Source organism: Pistacia vera, unplaced genomic scaffold, assembly GCF_008641045.1.
Source record: "Pistacia vera cultivar Batoury unplaced genomic scaffold, PisVer_v2 Contig922, whole genome shotgun sequence".
Lineage (NCBI taxonomy): Eukaryota > Viridiplantae > Streptophyta > Magnoliopsida > Sapindales > Anacardiaceae > Pistacia > Pistacia vera.
Window position 1 is genome coordinate 51,448 of NW_022196804.1, and position 23,018 is coordinate 74,465.

Here is a 23,018-nt window from a genome sequence, read left to right on the forward strand (position 1 = left end):
ATTTGGTTGAATCACCATATTATAATGTCTATTTTTGCCGCAGAAGGTGGTGAAATATTGGGCCACCTTCTGCGGCCAAAATCGACGCTGAAATTTGATGATTCAACCAGATTCTGAAAAATTGAAAGATTTCAATCCTAAGGTGACGCCAATGCACCACCTTTGATTGACATTAACCATCGGTCAAGCATCCTTCTACCACAAATATAGACGGCAAAATCTGGTAATGCAACTAGATTCCAATAGATTGGAAAATTTTGGTTGATGATGCAAACGCGCCAACTTTAACCGGAGGTAAACTATTGTTGACCAACAGTTGACCAACGGTTAACCATTATTGCTGGTGACAACAACCACTCCTATTTCATTTTGTTTTAAACTTATAAATAAATTATGAAATTATTTATTTAATAAATTAAAATGTTTATTGGTGGGAAACTGTGATTCGGCCTAAAGTTTATTTTGGATTTATTATCCTACAGCATACGCGGTTATTGTGTCAGCTTAATAAACCCTGTCATTGAGACGTGCGGCGGGCAAACGCCGAAGATGATAATTTAATATAGAGTAAACTACTTTTTCCCGCCCAAGGTTTGCCTTAGGACCTTTCCCATCCAAAAAGTTTTAAAATACTATTTTTTTAATCAAAATTTATAATTTATTAATACTTAAAATATATTTAATTTTCTCAGTCGATATTCGATGAGTTATCAAGAGACAAAATAAGAAAGGTTTTTTATAGTAGAACCTGATGAATCAAATTATAGTAATAGATTAAATATTCGCTGTCAAAATCAACCGAAAATCAGTTAAGAATAAGAAACTTTAGTTTTGCGATGACTGACAATCAACAAAAAATCAAATGTCAAAATAAAAGAGGTTTTGTAGAGAGGATACCAAAGGTTCAAATGGTGGTGACGGAGAGAAATTTTATCATTGGAATTGGCCAAAATCGGCTTTAAATAGTAACGAAATATTAACTTTGCGTAGAAAAATAGTATTTTGAAATTTTTTGGATGGGAAAGTGTCATTAAGACAAACCTTGGGTGGGAAAAAGTGTTTATAATATATAGTAGAATCTAAAGTCCAAACACAGCATGACTCAACTCAGCAAGCATTGAGGGCCCGCAGCTACGTTCTTCCTTACATTTGTCGTTGTTGGATGGGTGCAATAGTTCACTCTTATCTTCTTTATCCTTTCCCATTTCTCAGGCAACCTCAAATAAGTGAAAGAAACAACTGTCCCATCTATATATATTGACCATCTCTACGAAACAGCACAGTTCTGCAAAGAAAGAAAGAGAGAGATAAAATGTTGGGTGCTGGAATAACAGCAGCGATGTTGGCAATTGAGTGTTTGGAAGTGGGGTTGAGTACTCTAACTAAAGCAGCATTGAACAAAGGCATGAGTAACTTCGTGTTTGTTGTTTACTATAATGCCTTCGGGACAATCTTTATTCTTCTTCCGTGTTGTCTCATCTTGTACAGGTAGTTAACTCCCATTCATTCACAATTTGGCACTAATGATTGAACATAGTAATTAACTAGCAAGACTGCACCTTCATCTTTTCTTTTACCCCACAGGAACAGAAGTCGCCCTCCACTCACATTGTCCATTATCTGTAAAATCTTTCTTCTTGGGCTGTTTAGGTACTACTTCTTTAACTCAATTAAGATAATAAATTTTACTTGTGGATTTCTATATCTTTCGTTTAAATTTTCGGTGGATTTGTAGCTGTTTTTCTCAGACTTGCCTGTTTAGCGGGATTGGATATAGCTCTCCAACCTTAGCCTCAGCACTTGTTAATATTACCCCTGCTTTTACATTTATTCTTGTCATAATTTCCAGGTGAGTTCTTCTCTATTCTTTATTTTTAATTACTAGCTAGCTTAAATTTCAGGTTTATATATATATACAAAAGAGAACTTTCAGCGAGAATTGAAATCAACTTAGCCCCAGCAAATGTTAGGATCCCCCATTTAAAGCGAAAAGGGTGGGCATGTGGGTTATAAAGGTTTGAAGACCCTCTCTTGGCAAGCCGATTTTCCAAAGAGGATTCTACCCAAGCCTATGAAAGACCCATCGTCCAGCCCAAATTGTTGACTTATTCTATCAATTAATATATAGCAGTAGATTAGATTTATATGTAAAAAATTCAAGTTACGATTAGGATTTCTGAAATTTATTATGAAGTCTTATGCTGTTTAAAAGTTCATTATGATTTTATGGTGTGCCTTCAGAATGGAAAAGCTAGATTTGAGAGTTAAAAGCAGTCTAGCCAAGTCTATTGGCACCTTGGTATCAATTGCAGGGGCATTAACTGTGACTTTGTACAATGGCCCAGCAATTACGAGTACTTTATCTCTGAATTTACATAATAATTTTTTATCTCCGCATAAAGAATGGGTGATTGGAGGTATTCTCCTTGCATCTGGTAGCTGTTCCCTGTCAATATTGTACATTGTTCAGGTAATCTTTATCAGAATATCTATAATAACTGTTAATGGCTTCCTGAAAATTTAACTGTTTTTCAATATCTAGACCTCTGTTATAAAGGAATTCCCTGAAGAGCTGACGGTAACATTCATTTGTTGCGTCTTTGTGACCTTTCAATCTGCCATACTCGCTCTAATGGTTGAAAGAAACCCAAATGCTTGGAAACTAAGGCCAGACTTGGAGTTGCTGGCTATTGCGTTCTCAGTAAGTGTAAAGAGGAGTTTATGTACATTCCTAGGACTTGTAGCATTTCCCCTTTTTATCAGTTCTCAATATTGTAATAATGTTTAAATGTAGGCAGTTTTTAGTGCAGCACTTCGAGGTCTTGTGCACACATGGGCATGCCATAAGAAGGGAGCTCTATACGTTTCCATGTTTAAGCCGCTTTCAGTAGTCATCGCTGTTGCAATGGGGGTCACTTTTCTTGGGGATACTCTTTATCTCGGAAGGTATAATTTTCTATATGAATTTTATGAGATGGGTGTGTTATTAAATGGAAAAACAAATAAGAGCTAAAATATCGTACCACATAGGTTAGTCATATTCTAATAAATATTTTTCTTTCATTTTGAAGGGATGGTTTAGCTATAATATGGTTCAATTTTTACTTATGTGCAGCGTTCTGGGAGCTGCTATTATTGCTTTTGGGTTTTATTCTCTGATTTGGGGCCAAGGCCAAGAAGAAAAGATGATTGATGACAAAGGAATCAATAACTTGAAGCCATCCTCCTCAACAGTCCCTCTTCTGCAAAACAAAAGCACGGAAGTACAAAATTTTTACCCAGAAGTTAACATAATGCTGAGGCCCTGATGGAGAAATAGGTTCTAAGTCACTATGCTCAATGAAGTACGTGTATGTATGATTGTAAACGAGATAGAAATTTCACTAAAAACCGGTGGATGGCCTGATGTGGTAGAATCATCTATCTATATAGCTATAAGCTAGGAATGAACCAGAGGCATTTGGTCATGAGTTGTGCAGACAAAGTTACAATTTTCCCACCCTATTTTACGCAAAAGAACAAATTGCCATCCTGGTAAACTATCAGGGTTCTACCCGCCAATAGTCTCCATATCCAACCAAATTGGAACTTTACCAATTTTAACCATTAAATTTTCAATTCTAATCTGCACATCACCACAGCCGTCACAGGCCACCACACCACCATAGACATTCACTCCGACAACCACCAAAATCACCCCACCCTCACAGAGACACACCAGTCAACCCTCACAGCTGCTGGAACCACAAAAATCAAAATTCACAATTTCCACGGAAATCACTCCACCCCTCACAACTGCAGGAACCACCCCACCACCATAGACAACATCGGAAACACCAAACAACCATAAGAATAAATAAGGGGTGTCCTGGAAATGAAGCGAGATTATCAATCAAGATGTGATTTTCATTTGCAGCAAAGAGATTGGAGTAATTATGGTTTCAATTTTTAGAGCTAGGGAACTGATTTTAATCGACCAATGCTAAGTGTTGGATGGAGGAGGTACTAGGGGGTGACCGATTCCAGATACCCTGTATTTTTCGGGGGAACCGAAACTATACAGTGCAGGTTCTCAAAAAAATGAATTAGAACTGCACAGGTTCCAGGTACCCTGTATTTTTCGGGGGAACCGAAACTATACAGTGCAGGTTCTCAAAAAAATGAATTGGAACTGCACAGTACAGGTTCTTAAATTCAAGGAACCGAAACCTAAAATGTAGGTTTTGGTTCATTTCCCGGGTACTCTGTAAAAATCAATTACCCCCTATTAGTTTAAAAAATGATAAAAATACCTTAAAAGTTTACAAATACACCCCTAACAAATTTTGATTATTCATTCATTTGTGTCCAATGTAACTCATAAATCTTCTAATCTCTAAGCAACACTTGAATTCAATCAATTCATCACAATTCACATAAAATTCCTCAATCAAAAGCAAAACACAAACAATTATTCATCACAATTCATATCAAATAATTTCACCAAAATCATTCAAACAAACAACAATTTAGAAAGTTAGAAACTGTCACCAACTTCTTTGATTCTCCCACTACTAAATATTAATGTAGTAAATTTAGTGTTATAAATTATTAATGTTTATAATGTAATATAGTAATGTTTTAATTAATTATGTAATTATGTAATGTTATAATTAATTAAGTAATATACTATTTAACTATAATGTATTATTATAATTAATTAAATTTCTAATCATTTAATTAAGTATTGTACTAATTATATTTATAATAGAATGTTATAATTAATTAAGTAATTATACTATAAATTTATAATGTAATATTATAATTAATTAAAATTCTAATCATTTAATTAAGTATTGTGTAAATTACTAGTATTTATAATATAATGTCATAATCAATTAAGTAATCTTTTAATTATGTAATGTTATAATTAATTATGTAATCATATTATAATGTAATATTATAATGAATTAAGTAATCATACTATAAATCTATAATTTAATATTGTAATTAATTAAATTTCTAATCATTTAATTAATGTACTAATGTTTATAGTGAAATGTTATAATTAATTGAGTAATTATAATATAAATCTATAATGTAATGTTATAATTAATTAAATTTTTAATCATTTAATTAAGTAATGTAATAATGTAGTAAATTGTTAATGTTTATAATGTAATATTATAAATTTATAACTACTTAAGTAATCATTTAATTATGTAATATTATAATTAATTACGTAATAATTTAATTAAGTAATCATTTGTTTATAATTTAATGTTACAATTAATTAAGTAATTGTACTATAAATTTATAATGTAATATTAATATGTTATAATTAAATAAATTTTTAATCATTTAATTAAATATTGTGCTAATGTTTATGTAGTAAATTACTAATGTTTATAATATAATGTCATAATCAATTAAGTAATCATTTAATTATGTAATATTATAATTAATTATGTGATCATACTATAATGTAATGTTATAATGAATTAAGTAATCATATTATAAATCTATAATTTAATATTGTAATTAATTAAATTTCTAATCATTTAATTAATGTACTAATGTTTAGAATAGAATGTTACAAATGATTAAGTGATCATACTATAAATCTATAATGTAATGTTATAATTAATTAAATTTTTAATCATTTAATTAAGTAATGTAATAATGTAGTAAATTACTAATATTTATAATGTAATATTATAAATTTATAACTAATTAAGTAATCATTTAACTATGTAATGTTATAATTAATTAAGTGATCATAATATAATGTAATGTAATAATGTTATAATTTAATTAAGTAATTATTTAACTATAATTTAATGCTTAATAAATTAAATTTTTAATCATTTAATTAAGTAATCATTTGTTTATAATTAATGTTTATAATATAATGTCATAATCAATTAAATAATTATCTAATTATATAATTTTATAATTAATTATGTAATCATACTATAATGAAATATTATAATTAATTAAGTAATCGTACTATAAATCTTTAATATAATATTATAATTAATTTGTTTATAATAGAATGTTATAATTAATTAAGTAATCATTTAATTATAATGTAATGTTATAATTAATTAAGTAATCGTACAATAAATTTATAATGTAATGTTATAATTAATTAAATTTCTAATCATTTAATTAAGTATTGTGCTAATGTTTATGTAGTAAATTAGTAATTACTAATGTTTATAATATAACATCATAATCAATTAAGTAATCATTTAATTACGTAATGTTATAATTAATTATGTGATCATACTATAATGTAATGTTATAATGAATTAAATAATCATATTATAAATCTATCATGTAATATTATAATTAATTAAATTTTTAACTATTTAATTAAGTATTGTACTAATGTTTATAATAGAATGTTATAATTGATTAAGTAATTATACTATAAATCTATAATGTAATGCTATAATTAATTAAATTTCTAATTATTTAATTAAGTAATATACTGAATGTTATAAGTCAATTAATTAAGTAGTAATCAATTAATGTAATGCTATAAATCAATTAAGTAATGTTATAAAATTATAATTAATTAAGTAATCATTTAACTATAATGTAATGTTATAATTGATTAAGTATGATATTTAACTAGTAATTAAATTTATTAATGTTTATCAGTTTACCATATATAATTAATTAATTGTTAATTTACTATAGATATACTTATAACTTGATAATTGAAGTAAATAATTAAATATATTATTATTCAATCAAATATACTATTTTATTCAAAAATAATTCTTTTAAAAACATTAAAACACTTTTAATTGGATCCTAATTCTAATTATATACTTAATTAATCAAAATTTTAATATTAATATATTAAAGTTTTTAATATGGTGTAGTTTATATATAATAAGTATAATTGTATATTTACTTAATTTGGTTATTCTAAAAATTTAACTTTTTCTATTTTAAATCTTTTTATATGTAAAATAATGAAACCCTCCATTATTCACAAATATTTCATTGCAAACCAGGTTCCAAAAATTGGTTCCAAACAGGTTTTAAATTGGGTACTCACTACAGGTTCCAAACCGGGTACCCGTTTCAGGTTCTTTTTTTAGGTTCCGATTCCTCCACACATAAGAATCAGAACCGAAACCGAAACCGGAACCGTATAGTGTTGGTTCCAATAAAATGGAACCGAAACCTACCCGTACAGTGTCGGTTCCGGGTAGGTTCTGATTCCGGTTCTACCCACAGGTTTCGGTTCTACCCGCTACCCGTGCTCACCCCTAGGAGGTACTTTTGCTAATTAAAGAAATGTGACTTCTTGAAAAAAAAGTAAGAATAAAAAATATATATTAAAGTGGTTATTTTGGGTCAAACCCAACTATTAACTAATTTATTTGGACTTCCACTGAGACATGATCCAGAAACGAACAGAACAACGTTACTCAGCCGATACGTAAAATTAGATTCTAGTGATGCTGGATTTTGATACCAACCATTCGCATGTGCAAAATGCTAAGCGGACTTAGAAATTACATGTGAACTGGAAAATGCAACAAATGAAAGGGAGACTATTTTTAAAGTGGTTTGGATGCTCAAAGTGAATCCTACATCCATCGTCTTTTTATTTATGAAAGAGTATAATTAGGTCGCATGTAGCGATGTAAGAGGACAGAAATACAGAAAGGGAGAGAGAGGGTGTTTTTGTTATCAGAACTATAATCTTGAAAAATAGAGAGGAGCCCTCTATTTATAGTAAGAGGTTTTTAGGTAATGATTATAAGTCTGTCCGCGGGTAGGTGCCGTACAGTTCCTACCCTACTTCCCATTGGCTGGTTGCACGATAGATATCCTTAAATTGCGCAGGGCTTGGGCAAGTGGGTGACTCCCAACCACTCACTAGCCATAGCTTCACCTGCCAAGTTGATGACAGCCTGGCTTCTTTAGCCCTTGGGCGACGTGGCACGCTTGGACGACAAATGCCTTCCTGAATTCTGATTGGTCTACACTGAAGTAAGCCTATGTCAGCCTTGATTTTTTAGGCATAACAGAAGTCCCCTAGTTCTTAAAGTTCAAGGCTTGAACTTTGAGAACCTCATGATTATACTATGATTTGGCTCATCCCGAGGATTGCTTGCTCGAGCTACAAGTGGAGGACGGCTGAAATAACACAAAGCTCATGATTTAACTTGACCAGCGAACTGGGTGGAGGTTGCGATGCAAAGCTTTACTAATTATACAAGCGCCCTGAGGTGATCGTCCCTTAAAGGTCCAGTGACCTGGGATCGGATTCTGCTCAGTGCTATACCAACGTACTTGGAACTTTGCCCATCGCTCGCAACCTGAAAACACTTAGAGTATTTTTTTTTCCAAAAATTGCAAGTCACTTTGCTTCGAGCTCAATACACAGAGAAGAGTGTTTCACTCGAATGACCTCTTCAGATGTTATCCGCTACGCTTGATAGTTGGCCTGTTCAATAAAGTAAGATTTATCTAACAGACGTGTCTTTGCGCAATAAGTGTCAGCCATGAGCATTAAATGCAAGTCATGCTGAAATGATATTCTCTTTTAAATCATTAAATGTGGATGAGGGTGCATTCAATGCGGTGAAGATAACCACGCCGACGTTTGGTTTCTCTAACGGAGGGAAACGTCGATTGATCTTCACGAAGCGTGAAGGTTACTCTTTACGAGGATTGACGACACGTGGTCGCATCCAACGATTGGGAACGCGTCCTGCCCAAACGTCACTTGCAAAGGAAACCAAGCATCGCCTTTTTCCCTATAAAACCTTAAGCCCACTTCAGAATTTTCACAGAACTCGACTCTTCAGAGAGAAAAACAGAGTTTTCGTACTCAAGAAACTAGTTCATCCGTCTTCCAGTTGATGCGCACTCGCTGTTACGATAGAGCGTTCGTTCCTAGCAACCAGGAGGTAAGGAAAACTCTTCCTTTTCTTCTTTTCAATCCTGTTAAAAACCTCGGTTCTTTAATAGCAATGGTGGGTTTGAACACTTGGTAAACTTACATGATGCATATTCTGGGGTGGTGTTCAAAAAGGAACTCCTTTAAGAATCGAAAACCTAGGGCACAAATCCTTGGGAACTAGTTCTCAAGGACATTTAGGGTTTTTAGGAGTTAAGGAAGGAAAATTAGGGTTTTTCTTACTCTTTTAAGTCGTTGTACGAAACACTGTGTACAGAGACTGAGTCATCTCTACCTGTCGCACCTTTTCAGACTTTAGGAGCAATGGATGCTTCGGATATGAGAGCAACCAAAGGAACCAGCTCGTAGCCCTTGAGCACCTCAACACATCCCGCATAAGCGATGCTATCAGTAGCCACTGCGGATGAGATTCAAAAGATGGTAGACTAGTTTGTGATCAACGTAAACGTCTACCAACATAGGTCACATACCGCTTGGGACCCTCTAGAGGGAATGGCTGTGATCTTAGAGGCAATCTTTAAATGCAGGGCGACAATACCTTTTCACCCCTTCATTAGATGGATCATCGACCACTTCGAGGTCGCGCCATTCCAATTGATGCCAAACACGTATATGATAGCGATTGCTATGTATATTGCATGTCGCGAACACGAACTCGGCGAGTTAACAGCGTTGGAACACGCATGCACCTACTACTTAAAGAAAAGCAAGGACAGAGATTCCTTCTACCTCTTGAAGTGATCTACGATCGAGGGAGAGATATTTGGTTACCCCAGCAACGTTGGGGCTTATGACACCAAATATTTCTTCTTCAAGTATGATGGTGCTTGTAAATTTAGGGAGCCAGGTAAGTTTTTCCTTTATAATTTCCAAACTAACTATCCTTCCCTTTAACTCTCTTTTGGTAGTTAAGACTAATGGGATTTTTTCTTTTTCGCAGAGAACAAGACGACCAAGTTGTCGGCTCAAGCAGATCTCAGTTGTACTGAGGTGTTCGGTCATTTACCCGATCAAAGTCGCACGTAAAACTGCTCATGACCACTACCAAACTGCGAAAGTATGGATTTTTTAGCCCCGAGGCATCTTTAGAAGCTCTAGCCCGTAAATATCTTCGTATCCAGAAGATCTTTTAGCCTTGGGCCAAAGATGACTTTTTTGCTAACACCTTTTCACGGCACACAGCGACCATGCTACCAAGGGTTCCAAAGCCACCGACAAGGGCTAGGGGATTTGTATTCCCTTGGGTCAACCCGATTGAGCCAGTCGAGGTGACCCCCAACGTCACCGCCGCATGAAAGGTACGGATTAGCGCCACAGGGCAACCACCCATGGAGTGACACGTAGAAGCTTCTTGGCCCGTGGCTGCTCGTGCCATGAAGCAGAAAACCATGGGTGACAAGACCAAGAAAAGGAAACAGTTGACCGCCGAGGAGGAAACGGAGTTGGAGCCAGAAGGCTTTGGGGTGCTACCGAAGAGAACTCAACCCTACCCCGTCACTCGCTTGGGAGTACCCCCTAGCACTTGGGCAACCCCCGGGAGCTCACGCAAGGGAGCGGGAGCAACCACGACTGCTTAGAAGAGAGTAGGTAAGCAACAGGTTGAGGATATACTTGCCCCCTCAGGGCCAGACCCCTCTATGCTAGATTTCTTAGGGCAACTGCCAAAACACTTGCAGCCGGTAATGTACACCATGCTGGAATGCCAGCTTGCCACAGCCTTCGAGGAGTTTGTGGCTTCCTGACCTACCGACCTAATGTGCTACGGCGCTCCAATTGCACAGTCAAGTAAAACGGCATGTTCCCTTTGAGAACTTTCATAGCTCTTTATGATTTTGAGAAAAGGAAACTGACTTTTGTCTCTTTTCCCATGCAGTCCTTGCTCACCCTGACCGTGGCCTAGCAGAAGATCAATGTGGACTCTGTTGGCAATCCCCATGAACTGAAGGAGGAGAATGCCAAGCTAAAGCAAGACCTCGCGGCCATGGATGCGGAGGCTAAAGCGGCTTGCATTTAGGCAGATCAGTACCTAGTAGAGAGAGATTATACACTTTGGCCTACAGACTTTTAGAAGGTCGAGCCCAAGAAGAGAGACGGGGACAACAAGGAGCTCCAACGGATGGTGGAAAAACTCACCAAAGAGTTGAGCAAGAGAGAGAAAGAGCTAAAGGTGAGCACTAATCGCGCTAAGTCAGCGGAGGAGAGTCGAGCTCAGCTGGGGGAGAACTCTGAGAAGCAGAAGAAGGCGATGGAGGCAGACCTCAAGCTGTCTTAGGGGCCAATTGCTTTATTGACAGAGGAGATGAAGTAACAAAACATCGAGCTTGAGAGTACGACTGCTCACTGGGCAATACAGGCCATTTACAACTTGCAGCTGAGGAACCCAGAGATGGACATCTTTGACCTTCCGAACGAATACTAGTCCATCTTGTTTCCATGCTTCAAGCTGAAGAGGTCGAGCAATAGGAGGAACAAGAACCTCCTCCGGAAGATGATCAGCTTAGCATTCCCGAAGATTGGGTGGATGATCAGGAGGCTGATGATCGTCCAAAGGATCAGGAGATCGCACCTGGAAGTCCTGGAAATGAAGACTAATGACCGTTCTCTTTCTATCCTTGTAGTTCCCTCAACTTTTAACTTTTACAATTTCTTGTTGCCCCTTGTACATACTTTTTTAATATATAAAAGGAACTAGTCACTTACGATAGTACATTTGTAATTTAAGCACTTCGCAAGACAAATATGACTTATTTAACCATTAAACTTGCAAAATGTTACAAATAACAAAATTATTAACAAAAGACTTGAGATCACGATATAAGTTTTTCTTTGAGAAGAAATAGAACAATCTTATTCATAATACTTACAAGAAAGAAAATTTTACAAGTTCAAAGAAATAATCAAAGCTGTAAGCGAGTTCGGAATTACTTATAATAAGGGCGAAGATGTTCAGCATTTCAAGCTCGTGGCACTTCGAAACCGTTGAGCCTTTTAAGGTGATACGTCTCAGGTCGTATTACTTTTGTGATACGGTATAGACTTTCCCAGTTGGGTCCCAATACCTTCGCACAAGGTTCCCTTATGCCGAGAATGACTTCTTTCATAACCAGGTTTCCAATCTGAAAGTCCATTCTCTTGACTTTGGAGTCGAATAATCTTTTTGCCCGCTGCTGGTAAGAAGCTATCCTTAACCGAGCTTTGTCACGGTGTTCTTCAACCATGTCCAGACTCGCACGCAAGAGTGTTTCATTGTCTGCCTCGTTAAAAAATTTCCTCCGAAGTGAATCAGCTCCTACTTCCACTAGGATCATCGCCTTGCAGCCATACGCTAACGAGAAGGGTGTTTCTAAAGTAGAGGTTCTCGGAGTTGTCCTATATGCCCATAGGACTTCTGGGAGGTCATCAGCTCAATTGCCTTTAGTTGCGCCAAGCTTGGCCTACAACGTGTGCTTAATAGTCTTGTTGACAGCTTCAACCTGACTATTGGCTTATGGTCTTGCTATTGAGGCAAACTTTTTATGACTCCCCAGCTCGTCACAAAACTACTTGAATTCCTCATTGTCGAACTGTTTCCCATTATCAGAGATGAGTGTATGAGGAATCCCCTAGCGGCATATTATATTTTTGAAGACAAAGTCTTTGAGCTTTTTGGTAGTGATCGCGGCCAAAGGCCCAACTTCGACCCACTTAGTGAAATAATCCACTGCGACCATTGCATACTTGATGCCCTCTTTATCGGTTGGCATGGGACTGATGAGATCAATTCCCCACATAGAGAATGGCCAGGGACTGGTCATTGTCGTTAGCTGGTGGGAAAAAGCTCGTGGAACATTCGCGAACCTCTGGCACTTGTCACACTTCTGCACAAAGTTGAAGGCGTCCTCCTGAAGTAGGGGCCAATAATATCCCTAACATGTAATCTTATTGGCAAGAGATCGTGTGGCAGTGTAATTACTGCAGATCCTTTCATGTATCTGCCATATGATGTAGTCTGCTTCACTATCGGTTACACATCGGAGGAGGGAAGTGCTAAACCCTTGCTTGTACAGCTGATTCCTGATAAGTGTGTAACGAGCAACTCTAGTTCGCAGGATTATTGCCTCAATTTTATCACTGGGCAGAGTCCCATCCTGGAGATACTGAATAATTAGAGTCATCCAGAAAGTAGATTCGATCGTAGCTACGGCTTGCTCAGGTGAGCTGATGCTGGGAACCTCGATGTATCGAACTGGAATGCTGTCTGGGACATCGGAGTCCATTGAGAAGGCTATTTTTGCCAAAGCATCCACAACAGAGTTGCTGTCTCTCGGAATTTGACTAATATGCTTGAAAGGCTCGAGCACAACCTTAGCTTTCCTCAGATAGTTGATTATATTCTCTTCTTTGGCTTGATATTCTCCTAGGATCTGATTAACAACTAGTTGGGAGTCGCTATAGATGTCGATTATTTTCAACCTCATTTCTCTTGCTAGTCTGCTTCATATTCGGCCTCATTATTCGTAGCTTTGAATCTGAACCGAAGGATTCCATGAATCTGAGTCCCTTCAGGACTAAGGAGTAAAAGACCAGCTCCGGCTCTTCTTCTGTTCGAAGGCCTATCAATGTAGAGGTTCCAAGTCGATAAGTCTGAAAAGTTTCCTGGACAACTTCGCTAGCTATCTGTTTAGGCTCTCGATCTGGCTAATAAGAGAACTCCGAAATAAAATCAGCAACTACCTGCCCTTTGACTACTGTCTTCGGTCTGTAATGCAGATCAAATTTGGTTAATTCCATACCCCATTTAAGCAACTTACCCGAAGCCTCCAGCTTCTGAAGAACTTGTCTGAGTGGGTAATTGGTCAGAACATGGATGGAATGGGCATAGAAGTAGGGTTGCAGCTTCTTGGAAGCGATCAACAGGGCGTAGGCTAATCGTTCCATCTCTGGATATCATGTTTTGGCATCCAAAAGCTGCTTGCTCGTATAATACACTAGCAACTGAACTTTGCCCTCTTCTAGGATGAGAGCTGTGCTGACCGCATACTGGGAGACGGACAGGTAGATAGATAAAATCCCTTTCGAAAGAGTCTTGGATAGAAGAGGCGGCTTTCCGAGATGATCTTTTATGCTTTAGAAGGCTTGCTCACATTCCGGAGTCCATTCGAACTTCTTGTTGGCCTTGAGTATATTAAAGAACAACAATCAATGATCTGTTGCTCTTGATATGAAGCGACTGAGAGTCGTTATCTTCCCATTCAAGCTCTAAACTTGCTTTCAATTTGCAGGACTTGTCATATCTAGGAGAGCTCGGATCTTTTTGGGGTTGATTTCAATCCCCCAGTGGTTAGCCATATACCCCAAGAATTTTCCAAAGGATACTCCGAATGAACACTTGAGAGGATTAAGCTTCATTCTATACCTTCAGAGTACGTCAAACATCTCAGTGAGATGTGCTATGTGATCTGAAGTGACATGCGACGTAACCAACATGTCATTGACATAGACTTCCATTGATTTCCCGATTTGCTCGAAAAACATACAGATAACCAAACGCTGGTAGGTTGCCCCAGCGTTCTTCAGACCAAAGGGCATGACCTTATAACAGTACAGTCCCCAATCTGTGATGTACGAGATATACTCCTCGTTAGGCTTATACATCGGGATTTGATTATACCCTAAGTAGGCGTCCATGAAGCTCAACAACTTATGCCCAAAGGTGGCGTCCACAAGTTGATCAATCCTGAGCAAAGGGAAACTGTCATTTGGACAAGATTTATTGAGGTCAGAGAAATCAACGCAAGTTCCCTACTTGCTGTCGGGTTTCTTCACCAAAACCGGATTGGCGACCCAACTCGGGTAATGAGCTTCCCGAATGAACCCCTTTGAGAGGAGTTTATCCACCTCAACTTTAAGGGCAGCAGAGCGCTTCGGGTCTTGGCTCTTCTCTTCTGGCGAACTGGCTTGACTGCACTATCAATGTTAAGTGCATGACATATTATATTCAGGCTAATCCCGACCATTTTAGCACGAGTCCATGCAAAAAAATCGATATTCTGTCTGAGGAAGCTCGTTAAATATGCTATGAGAGGAAGCTCGTTAAATCTGCTGCGAGCTGAGATTACTCCCGATTTTTAATACTCGCATCGAGTCATTCTAGTTGACAGATACCTCCAACAAAGACTCAACTGACCCATTATGGGAATACTCCTCCTAAACACGAGGATCTATGTAATCTTCCACTGGACCCGGCTATGGCTCGATCCTACTGATCGTCATTGCTTGATTAGGAATGCCCATCGGCATCCCTTTCCCTTTGCAAGCCATCTACACTGCCCTTACATAGCAGTCACAAGATTCACTCTGAGACTCTTTCATTTCCCCACACCTCGTCGGAGTGGGAACTTTAATCTTCAGATGATAAATGGAGGTGACGGCCTTGAAACTTCGTAGTAGAAGTTGTCCCAAAATGCCATTAAAAGCGAACGGACAGTCTGCTACTAAGAACTCTATCATCTTGGTCACTTTGTTGGTCTCACCTAAAGTAATGGGAAGTGCGATTGTTCCTTTGGGAATCAGACGATCCCTAGTAAAACCATAGAGAGGGATAGAGGCAAGCTTCAGATCTGCCTTGTCCAATTGCATCTCCTCAAAAGCTCGCTGAAATAGGATGTTCACAGTGCTGCCATTGTCCACTAACATCCTGTGGACTTCACACCGACCTATTTCAGATGCGATGATGAATGCTGTTAGGAAACAATCTAACCCATGGCAGCGGAAAACAAAAATAAAACAGCGATCGATTCCATTTCAAGCCAAGATCAGGATACAGATATTACAAATAATATGTTAAATCAAATATTCTACAGTAATATGAACGATCAGAGTAAAGATAAGAGTTCATACACACGTTTGGAAGCTTCTTCGAATTTGTCTGACTGGGTTCGCTATCGATTCAAAGTAGAATCAAACCAGTGGTAGTCCACACGAAGATAACCCAAAGAGCTAAAAAGGGATTTGCTAGATCCTCTTTAGCCTCCAGAATCAAGAACAAGAATCAAATAAATTTGATTCAATCAAAATAAAGTGGCGTGGGGTAGAGAGAAAGAGGCTGGAGCTTTTCAATCAATGAATATATAAATTGACTTAATGAAAAAGTGTTATTTAATTCATAGAACACATGCACTAATATAGTGCATGTGAAACCCTTGAAACCCTATTCCACTTAGGAATAGGCTTAGGCACCAACCCAAACAGCCCCATTTAGATATTTTTATTTGAATTATATATATATCAATTAAATTCAATTAATATATATATATTAACATTTAACAATAACAATAATTCATTTAAATATATGCGTACACATATTTTAATATAATCTTACTTATTTAATTTTACTATCAAATTAAATAAAGGCAACAACCTCAACAAATTTAATTGCATTGTGAGATTACCAAAATACCCTTTCGCCTAAAAAGACGAAAATGCCCTTCTCACAAACGGATTCTTAAATTATCTTCTATGTGTGTGACCCGTAGGCTCCTCATCATATCGGTAGTGTGCAGTATCGCGATTAATACCAATTAATCGTCTCATCACACACAGACCAAGATTGGCCCCTAGCATGACATCATGGCCACCCGATAGATTCGGATTCAGCGAAGTAGCTACCTGTCAACGATATGGTTATCGTACAATTCAATTCTTTCATCAACTGTTATCTTTTTGAGACCAAGGCATAGAAATAGTGTCAACCTTAGTTCCTCTCGATATGTATATATTCAATTACTAGACCAATGACTAGAATAATAAACTGGAATGAGTAACAACTCAATCCCACTGTGGCCACAGTTTTAGTGTCATTGTCATTCACTGAATTGCGCCATGAAATAACTTCTCCTGTACCCGGGAGTGATGAATCCTCTGTCGATCCACCATAGTCTTGATACACTCCTTGATGTAGCCAATCACAACTGTATTGACAACTCTTAATAGAACTGTGTTGGGCTAGTGTCAAACTACACCAATCGGTGCACAAGACGCTCTGGTGATCTCAAGTCTAAGGATCACATGCACCACCATTCGTTAGAGAATTTGTTCCATAGACACTAGGGTTACCATCCATATGGAATCCTCTAGTGGGTTAGTCCAATGAACTTGCCTACAACAAGCACCCATGTGTTGCACCAGGTTGTCACCAAACAACCTTAATAAGTGAGATCAGTCACTGCTTTTCGACAGGGTCATTCAACACCATGATAGTCTTACCGTATTATTTGTGCCCTTACTTCAGAATAATACTAGGGCTGCAGATGTTTCTAGAATGGCCACCATATGTGCTTATAGGGTTCTCACCATTAAGATTTGAAACACTTGATACCGTCGTCACGGTTCTACCATTCTAAGGACATATATCAATACATACAACTATGGTTTACATGATATAGCAGATAATGCCTTTATTGATTAATAAACATTATTGTAAAGAGTCAATGCCACAATAATTGATTGGCTCTAGGGCACCTACTACAACAAGTGTATCCTCATGGGGATGATGCAGTCGCACCGCGTCTTTCTCTGAGAAGGTGATCTTTTCTTCTCTATGAACCTTAGCGGGTCACGATGCTGTGCCTATCACACTCACGGGGTCATGGCGAGCTTCCCAAATGTACCTTTATTGGGCACCTCAATAATTCCTCGCGAGGTGCAATCCTCCAAAGATGATCCTCACGAAGTAGAGACCCTTACGACCACGACATTTCTTCCCCTGTTCCTCTTGATTCTTCTCCCGAACGGGAGTGGAACCATCAACATACTCCTTGAAGTGGCCCTGCTTGATAAGGTCTTCAATTGCTTGCTTGAGAGTCCGACACTCATCAGTGTGGTGTCCATTATCCCAATGATAACGGTAATATTTCTTATTGTTTTCCGCTGAAGAGGGATTGTTCATGGGCATCGGCTCTCCGAGTAGGTCCACCTCTTCTAACTTGTCCAGAATAGCCGATACTGATGCGTTTAGAAGAGTATACTGATTCTTTTCGCGATTACGACGAGGAACCTAGGCATAGGATTTCTTGGGCTCAAACTACTACTTCTTTCCCTTCCGTTGATCATCGCTAGCCCACCTGCCATCAGCTTTTTTACTATCCTCCCCTTGGTTGGGAGCACTGGTCGAAGGATCGGGGTCGTGGCGATTGAGAGTGGCCACAAAATTCTTTATTCGGAGATACTTCTCCGTAAGGTCATAGAAGCAGGTGAGGGAAATTTCATCCTCGAATTGTAGCTTCTTCCACAGGTCGGTCTACGGGCGGACTTCGACAATAATGAGAGTCCGAATAAATTCTTCAGGTGTGTAAGCCACCTGGTGCAGCCCCCTGTGGAACCTGTCAATGTAGGACTGGATGGATTCATTATTTTCCTACCATATGTTGCTCAGATAGCTCAACGGCATTGAGAACTTCTTGTTCGCCTAGAAGTATCTCAAGAATAACGAGCTCATCTACTTCCACGAGTTAATAGATCCTAGCGGAAGCGATCTAAACCAGCGTTTAGAATGGGCAGTCAGGGTCACTGCCAAACAACGACACTTGGCCAAGTTGGAAACTTGATCAAGCTTTATAAGGTTGTTAAACTCATAGAGGTGATCCTGCGGATCAGAATTCCCATCGAATGCTCGCATATTGGGCATTCTAAATCTTGACGGGAGAGGAGCAGCTAACACTGCTGGAGAGAAGGGAGACGCCTCTGTGACCTGCCCATACTCGTTTTGCTGAGCTCTAAGCTGATCCAGAGTTCACTGTAACTCCTCAATTTGAGTCAGCGGAGCTACCTGAGGATTGCTTTCCGCAACGTGGGTTCGACCCTCACAATTACGGTTAAGGAAAGACCACAAATCGAACTCTTCCTTGCCTCGGCTAGAAGCTCTGGCATATCTTGACACACGCTGATTGGAGCTGTGTGAAGGCAATGAAAGGTTCGGGGAGTTGGCCCGACCTCCGCAGTGGTTAGAACCGACCCGCAGTTGCTGGGGGTTTCCCTGTCGTGCACTCTTGTGGGGGTGCCCATGTGATGTGGCGTGGGATAGTTCATGATGCGACATGTCGCCAAGTCGCAAAGTCGTAGGTATTTTACCTGTTTCGTGACCAATATTCGCTTGTCCCTTGGAGCCCTTCAGCCCACTATCTACCACTTGTTTTCCCTTGCCTTTTCGCGCTGTAGTTCACGCAGCATGGGCAATCACCCGCTTCTATGCTTTACGCGACCTACATACGTTTTTGGCGATAGCACCGCCTTGTCAGACTCGGGTGGTACGACTTGATCCAAATAGTCTAACCTTCGGTTAACCATTTGGAGAGTATTGTTGAACCTCTCTAGGTAATCCATCACAGCTGGGTCGAGTTGTGAGCTTGAAGGAATGTCCACCGTGGTATTATGCTGAATCGGGGGCACTTCGGGAGAAGTGTCATCTTGACATCTTGTACCTGGGAGACCTCCTCGTTGCTGGGGCTAGCTCGCTCGGTTTTGAAACCACGGGCCATTTGCTGGCGAACAGACTCGATTGATCAGAGATTCCTGATGAAGAACGGATACTAAATCAGTGCCCTCCTTCTAGCGCTAAACTATTGATGCTGGATTTTGACACCAACTATTCGCACGTGTAAAGTGCTAAGCGGACTTAGAAATTACACGTGAATTGGAAAATGAAACAAATGAAAGGGAGACGAATTTTAAAGTGGTTCGGATGCTCAAAGCGAATCCTACGTCCACCGTATTTTTATTTATGAAAGAGTACAATCAAGTCGCATGCAGCGATCTAAGAGGGCAGAAATAGAGAGAGAGAGAGAGAGAGAGAGAGAGAGAGAGAGAGAGAGAGAGAGAGAGAAAGTGTTTTTGTTATCAGAACTAGAATCCCGAAAAATAGAGAGGAGCCCTCTATTTATAGTAAGAGGTTTTTAGGTAATGATTATGGGTCTGCCCGCGGGTAGGTGTCGTACAGTTCCTACTCTGCTTCTCATTGGCTGGCTGCACGGTGATATCCTTAAATCGCGTAGGGCTTGGACAAGTGGGTGACTCCCAGCCACTTATTAGCCATACCCTCACCTACCAAGTTGATGACAACCTGTCTTCTTTAGTCCTTGGGCAACATGGCAGTACCTGGACGGCAAAACATCTTTCTGAATTCTGATTGGTCTATGTTGACTTAAACCTACGTCAACCCTGATTTTTAGGCATAACATTTTCCTTTGGATTTGATTAATAGTTGGTGGATGCAATAATGTATTATTAGACAAAAAAAAAAAAAAAGTGTATATATATATATATATATTTTTTTTTTTTTTTTTTTTTTTCACGAGCACAAATGACAAAGCTAGAAAATTGACCAACTGCGCTTTCCTTTATATTCTTTCTCGTTTCCTATCTCTCAGGGGAACAAAACCACTCAAGAGAAGCAATTGCTTCGTTAAGAAAGAGAGAGAAATAAAAATGTTGGGTGTTGGAGTAACGGCAGTGATGGTGGTAGTGGAGTGCTTGGATGTGGGCTTAAGTACTCTAACTAAAGCAGCTATGAGCAAAGGCATGAGTAACTTTGTGCTTGTTGTTTACTCCAATGTCTTTTCAGTCACCTTTGTTCTTCTTCCATCTTTTCTCATCTTTTACTGGTAAGTAAGTAACTCTCTCTTTCAGTTCACTTGGACTCATTGATTCAAAAAAGTAGCAAGACTTGAGCTTCAAACTTTCTTTGACTATGCAGGAATAGAAGTCCTTCTCCACTCAAAGTGTCTATCATCTGTAGAATCTTTCTTCTTGGCATGTTCAGGTACTAATTTATTAAATCCATTAAGACAAGAAATAGTGCTTGTGAATCTTGATTGATTTCTTTGGGTTGGTGGGTTTGTAGCTGCAGTGTGCAAACTTGTTTGTTTACAGGGATAGCATATAGCTCTCCAACTTTGGCCTCTGCAATTATTGAGCTTTTATATTCATTGTGGCCATAATTTCTAGGTCGGTTTCTTCTCTCTTTTCTTATTCGAGAGCTAACCAATATTACCAGTTAGGACTTGGCTATATATCTTGAAACTTCTAATACCATGTCGAATCTGAGAAAGTCCTTCAGTTTAGATGGAATTGAAGCAAATATTAGGTTCACATTTCAAATTAGAAAGAAGATAGACCTGATTTACTTAATTACAAGGACATTGTATCTCTGACTTCTGTAGAGATCCTATCTTTCTCATCAATGGTACAACAATTTCCTCGGTTCTCGCTCACGCAGCAATAGCATAAATAATGCAACATTAATTTTTGATCTATGATTAAAAACTTCAAGCTGAGATTGCGTTTTATGAAATTACTACAAATTCTTATAGTTTTTTTAATTCTGAAAGTACAATATGATCTTATGGCATGCCTTCAGAATGGAAAAGCTAGACTTGAGAGGTAAAAGCAGTCTAGGCAAGTCTATCGGCACCATGGTATTAATTGCAGGGGCATTAAATGTGACTTTGTACAATGGCCCAGCAATAATTGCGTAGTTCATCTCCGAGTGATTTAAATAATGAATTTCTGTCACCACAAAAAAATTGGGTGATTGGAGGTCTTCTCCTTGCAGCTGGTAGCTTTCTCGTATCATTGTTGTACATAGTTCAGGTAATATTTATCACATCATCAAAATAGCTATTTATGCTCTCAATAACAGTATTACCTACTATAATGTTGACCTGAAAGGAACTCTTTTATCATATTTAGACCTCTATTGTTAAGGAATACCCTGAAGAGCTAATGGCAACTTTCATTGGTTGCGTCTTTGCAACATTTCAAACTGCCATACTTGCTCTAATTCTAGAGAGAAACCCAAATTCTTGGACTCTAAGGGCAGACATGGAGTTGATAGCTATTTTGTATTCGGTAAGTATATATAGAGAGGAGCTTATGTACATTTCTTGTAATTGTAGCATTGTCTCTTATTATCCAAGATCTTCTCAATGTTGTAATGACTTGATCTGCTGTTTAATATCTAGGCAGTTTTTGGAGTAGCACTTCGAAATCTTGTGCACACGTGGGCATGTCATAAGAAGGGACCTGTCTATGTTTCCATGTTTAAGCCAGTTGGAATAATCATTGCAGTTGTAATGGGGGTTACTATTCTTGGGGATACTCGTTTATCTTGGAAGGTATAATTGTATACTTGATATTTCTCAGATGGGTGTTCTGTGCATTAACAACAATTAACTTTGCATTTGGCTAGGAATCCTTAGGCTAAACTATATGGACTGAAACTCCACCTTTAGCAATAAATTCTATCTGATCATCAAAATGCTTCTTACTGGTTTAACAAGAAATAAGAAAACTTGAACCAAGAGCTACTAGGTATAAAGAAAAGAAAAGAAATATAAAACATAAAGGTGAATCAGTTGCTTTCTCGTAACTACGTCACAGTTGAATTTTGTTTTTTGACGGGAAGGAGTAACCATAAGATTGTTGGATTTTTATTTCTGTGCAGTATTATTGGAGCTTCCATAATTGCTTTTGGATTTTATTCTGTGCTTTGGGGCCAAGCCCAAGAGGAAAAGATGGTTGATGGCAAAGGAATCAATAGCTCGAAGTCATCATCTCCTAACACCCCTCTCCTGGAAAACAGAAGCATGGAGATATAATTATTTTGCACAGAAGTGAACATAATGCTAAAGCCTAATCAAAGTAATTACTTAGCTGCAAAATAATTTCTGGGTTATGGTCAAGAAAGTAAGTGTACCTGTAATTGTAAACTTAAGAGTTGGAAAATTAGTTTTACTTTCTTCTCTTTTCTTCATTATGATAGCTAATCTATAACTGGATAACATCATTCTGCGTATCAAGAATTATACTAGCACAATTATATTGTGCTAGTATGATAAGGTTGAAAGGAAATAATGCACTAATAAAATACTTCCTATTTAAATGAATTTATGAGGAACAAAACCTTAAGCAAATATGCTTGAAAAACAACAATTAACCCACAAAAGATACAAACAATTTTACGTGGAAAAACTTCTTTGATTTGAAGAGATTAAAAAACCATGGGATCGAATAATCCACTTAAATCCACTATAATAAAAAAAGTGTTTATAAC

At 38.0% G+C, this 23,018-nt stretch overlaps 1 protein-coding gene and 1 pseudogene across 3 annotated transcripts; both read left to right on the forward strand.

Annotated features, from left to right (window-relative positions):
- The first annotated feature begins 1,287 nt into the window (after positions 1-1,287).
- On the forward strand, positions 1,288-3,451 carry LOC116120080 (WAT1-related protein At4g15540-like). 3 transcript variants are annotated; one of them, XM_031406018.1, is made up of 7 exons: positions 1,288-1,488; positions 1,585-1,650; positions 1,736-1,849; positions 2,242-2,470; positions 2,644-2,701; positions 2,799-2,946; positions 3,116-3,451. In XM_031406018.1, the coding sequence occupies exons 1-7, from the start codon at positions 1,313-1,315 to the stop codon at positions 3,306-3,308; spliced, it is 984 nt and encodes a 327-aa protein (XP_031261878.1). In that variant the 5' UTR covers positions 1,288-1,312; the 3' UTR covers positions 3,309-3,451. The 3 variants fall into 3 exon arrangements, with proteins under 3 accessions (XP_031261878.1, XP_031261879.1, XP_031261877.1); XM_031406019.1 differs by having other exon boundaries at positions 2,811-2,946; XM_031406017.1 differs by having other exon boundaries at positions 1,289-1,488; positions 2,543-2,701; positions 2,795-2,946.
- A 16,941-nt stretch (positions 3,452-20,392) lies between these two features.
- LOC116120077 lies at positions 20,393-22,563 on the forward strand (annotated as a pseudogene).
- Positions 22,564-23,018: the final 455 nt, after the last annotated feature.

Coding starts and splice junctions, on each gene's coding strand:
- LOC116120080 (XM_031406017.1), top strand. CDS start 1,313: ATGTTGGGTGCTGGAATAACAGCAGCGATGTTGGCAATTGAGTGTTTG. Junction 1,651..1,735: donor TTTCTTCTTGGGCTGTTTAG/GTACTACTTCTT, acceptor GTGGATTTGTAG/CTGTTTTTCTCAGACTTGCC. Junction 1,850..2,241: donor ATTCTTGTCATAATTTCCAG/GTGAGTTCTTCT, acceptor GTGTGCCTTCAG/AATGGAAAAGCTAGATTTGA.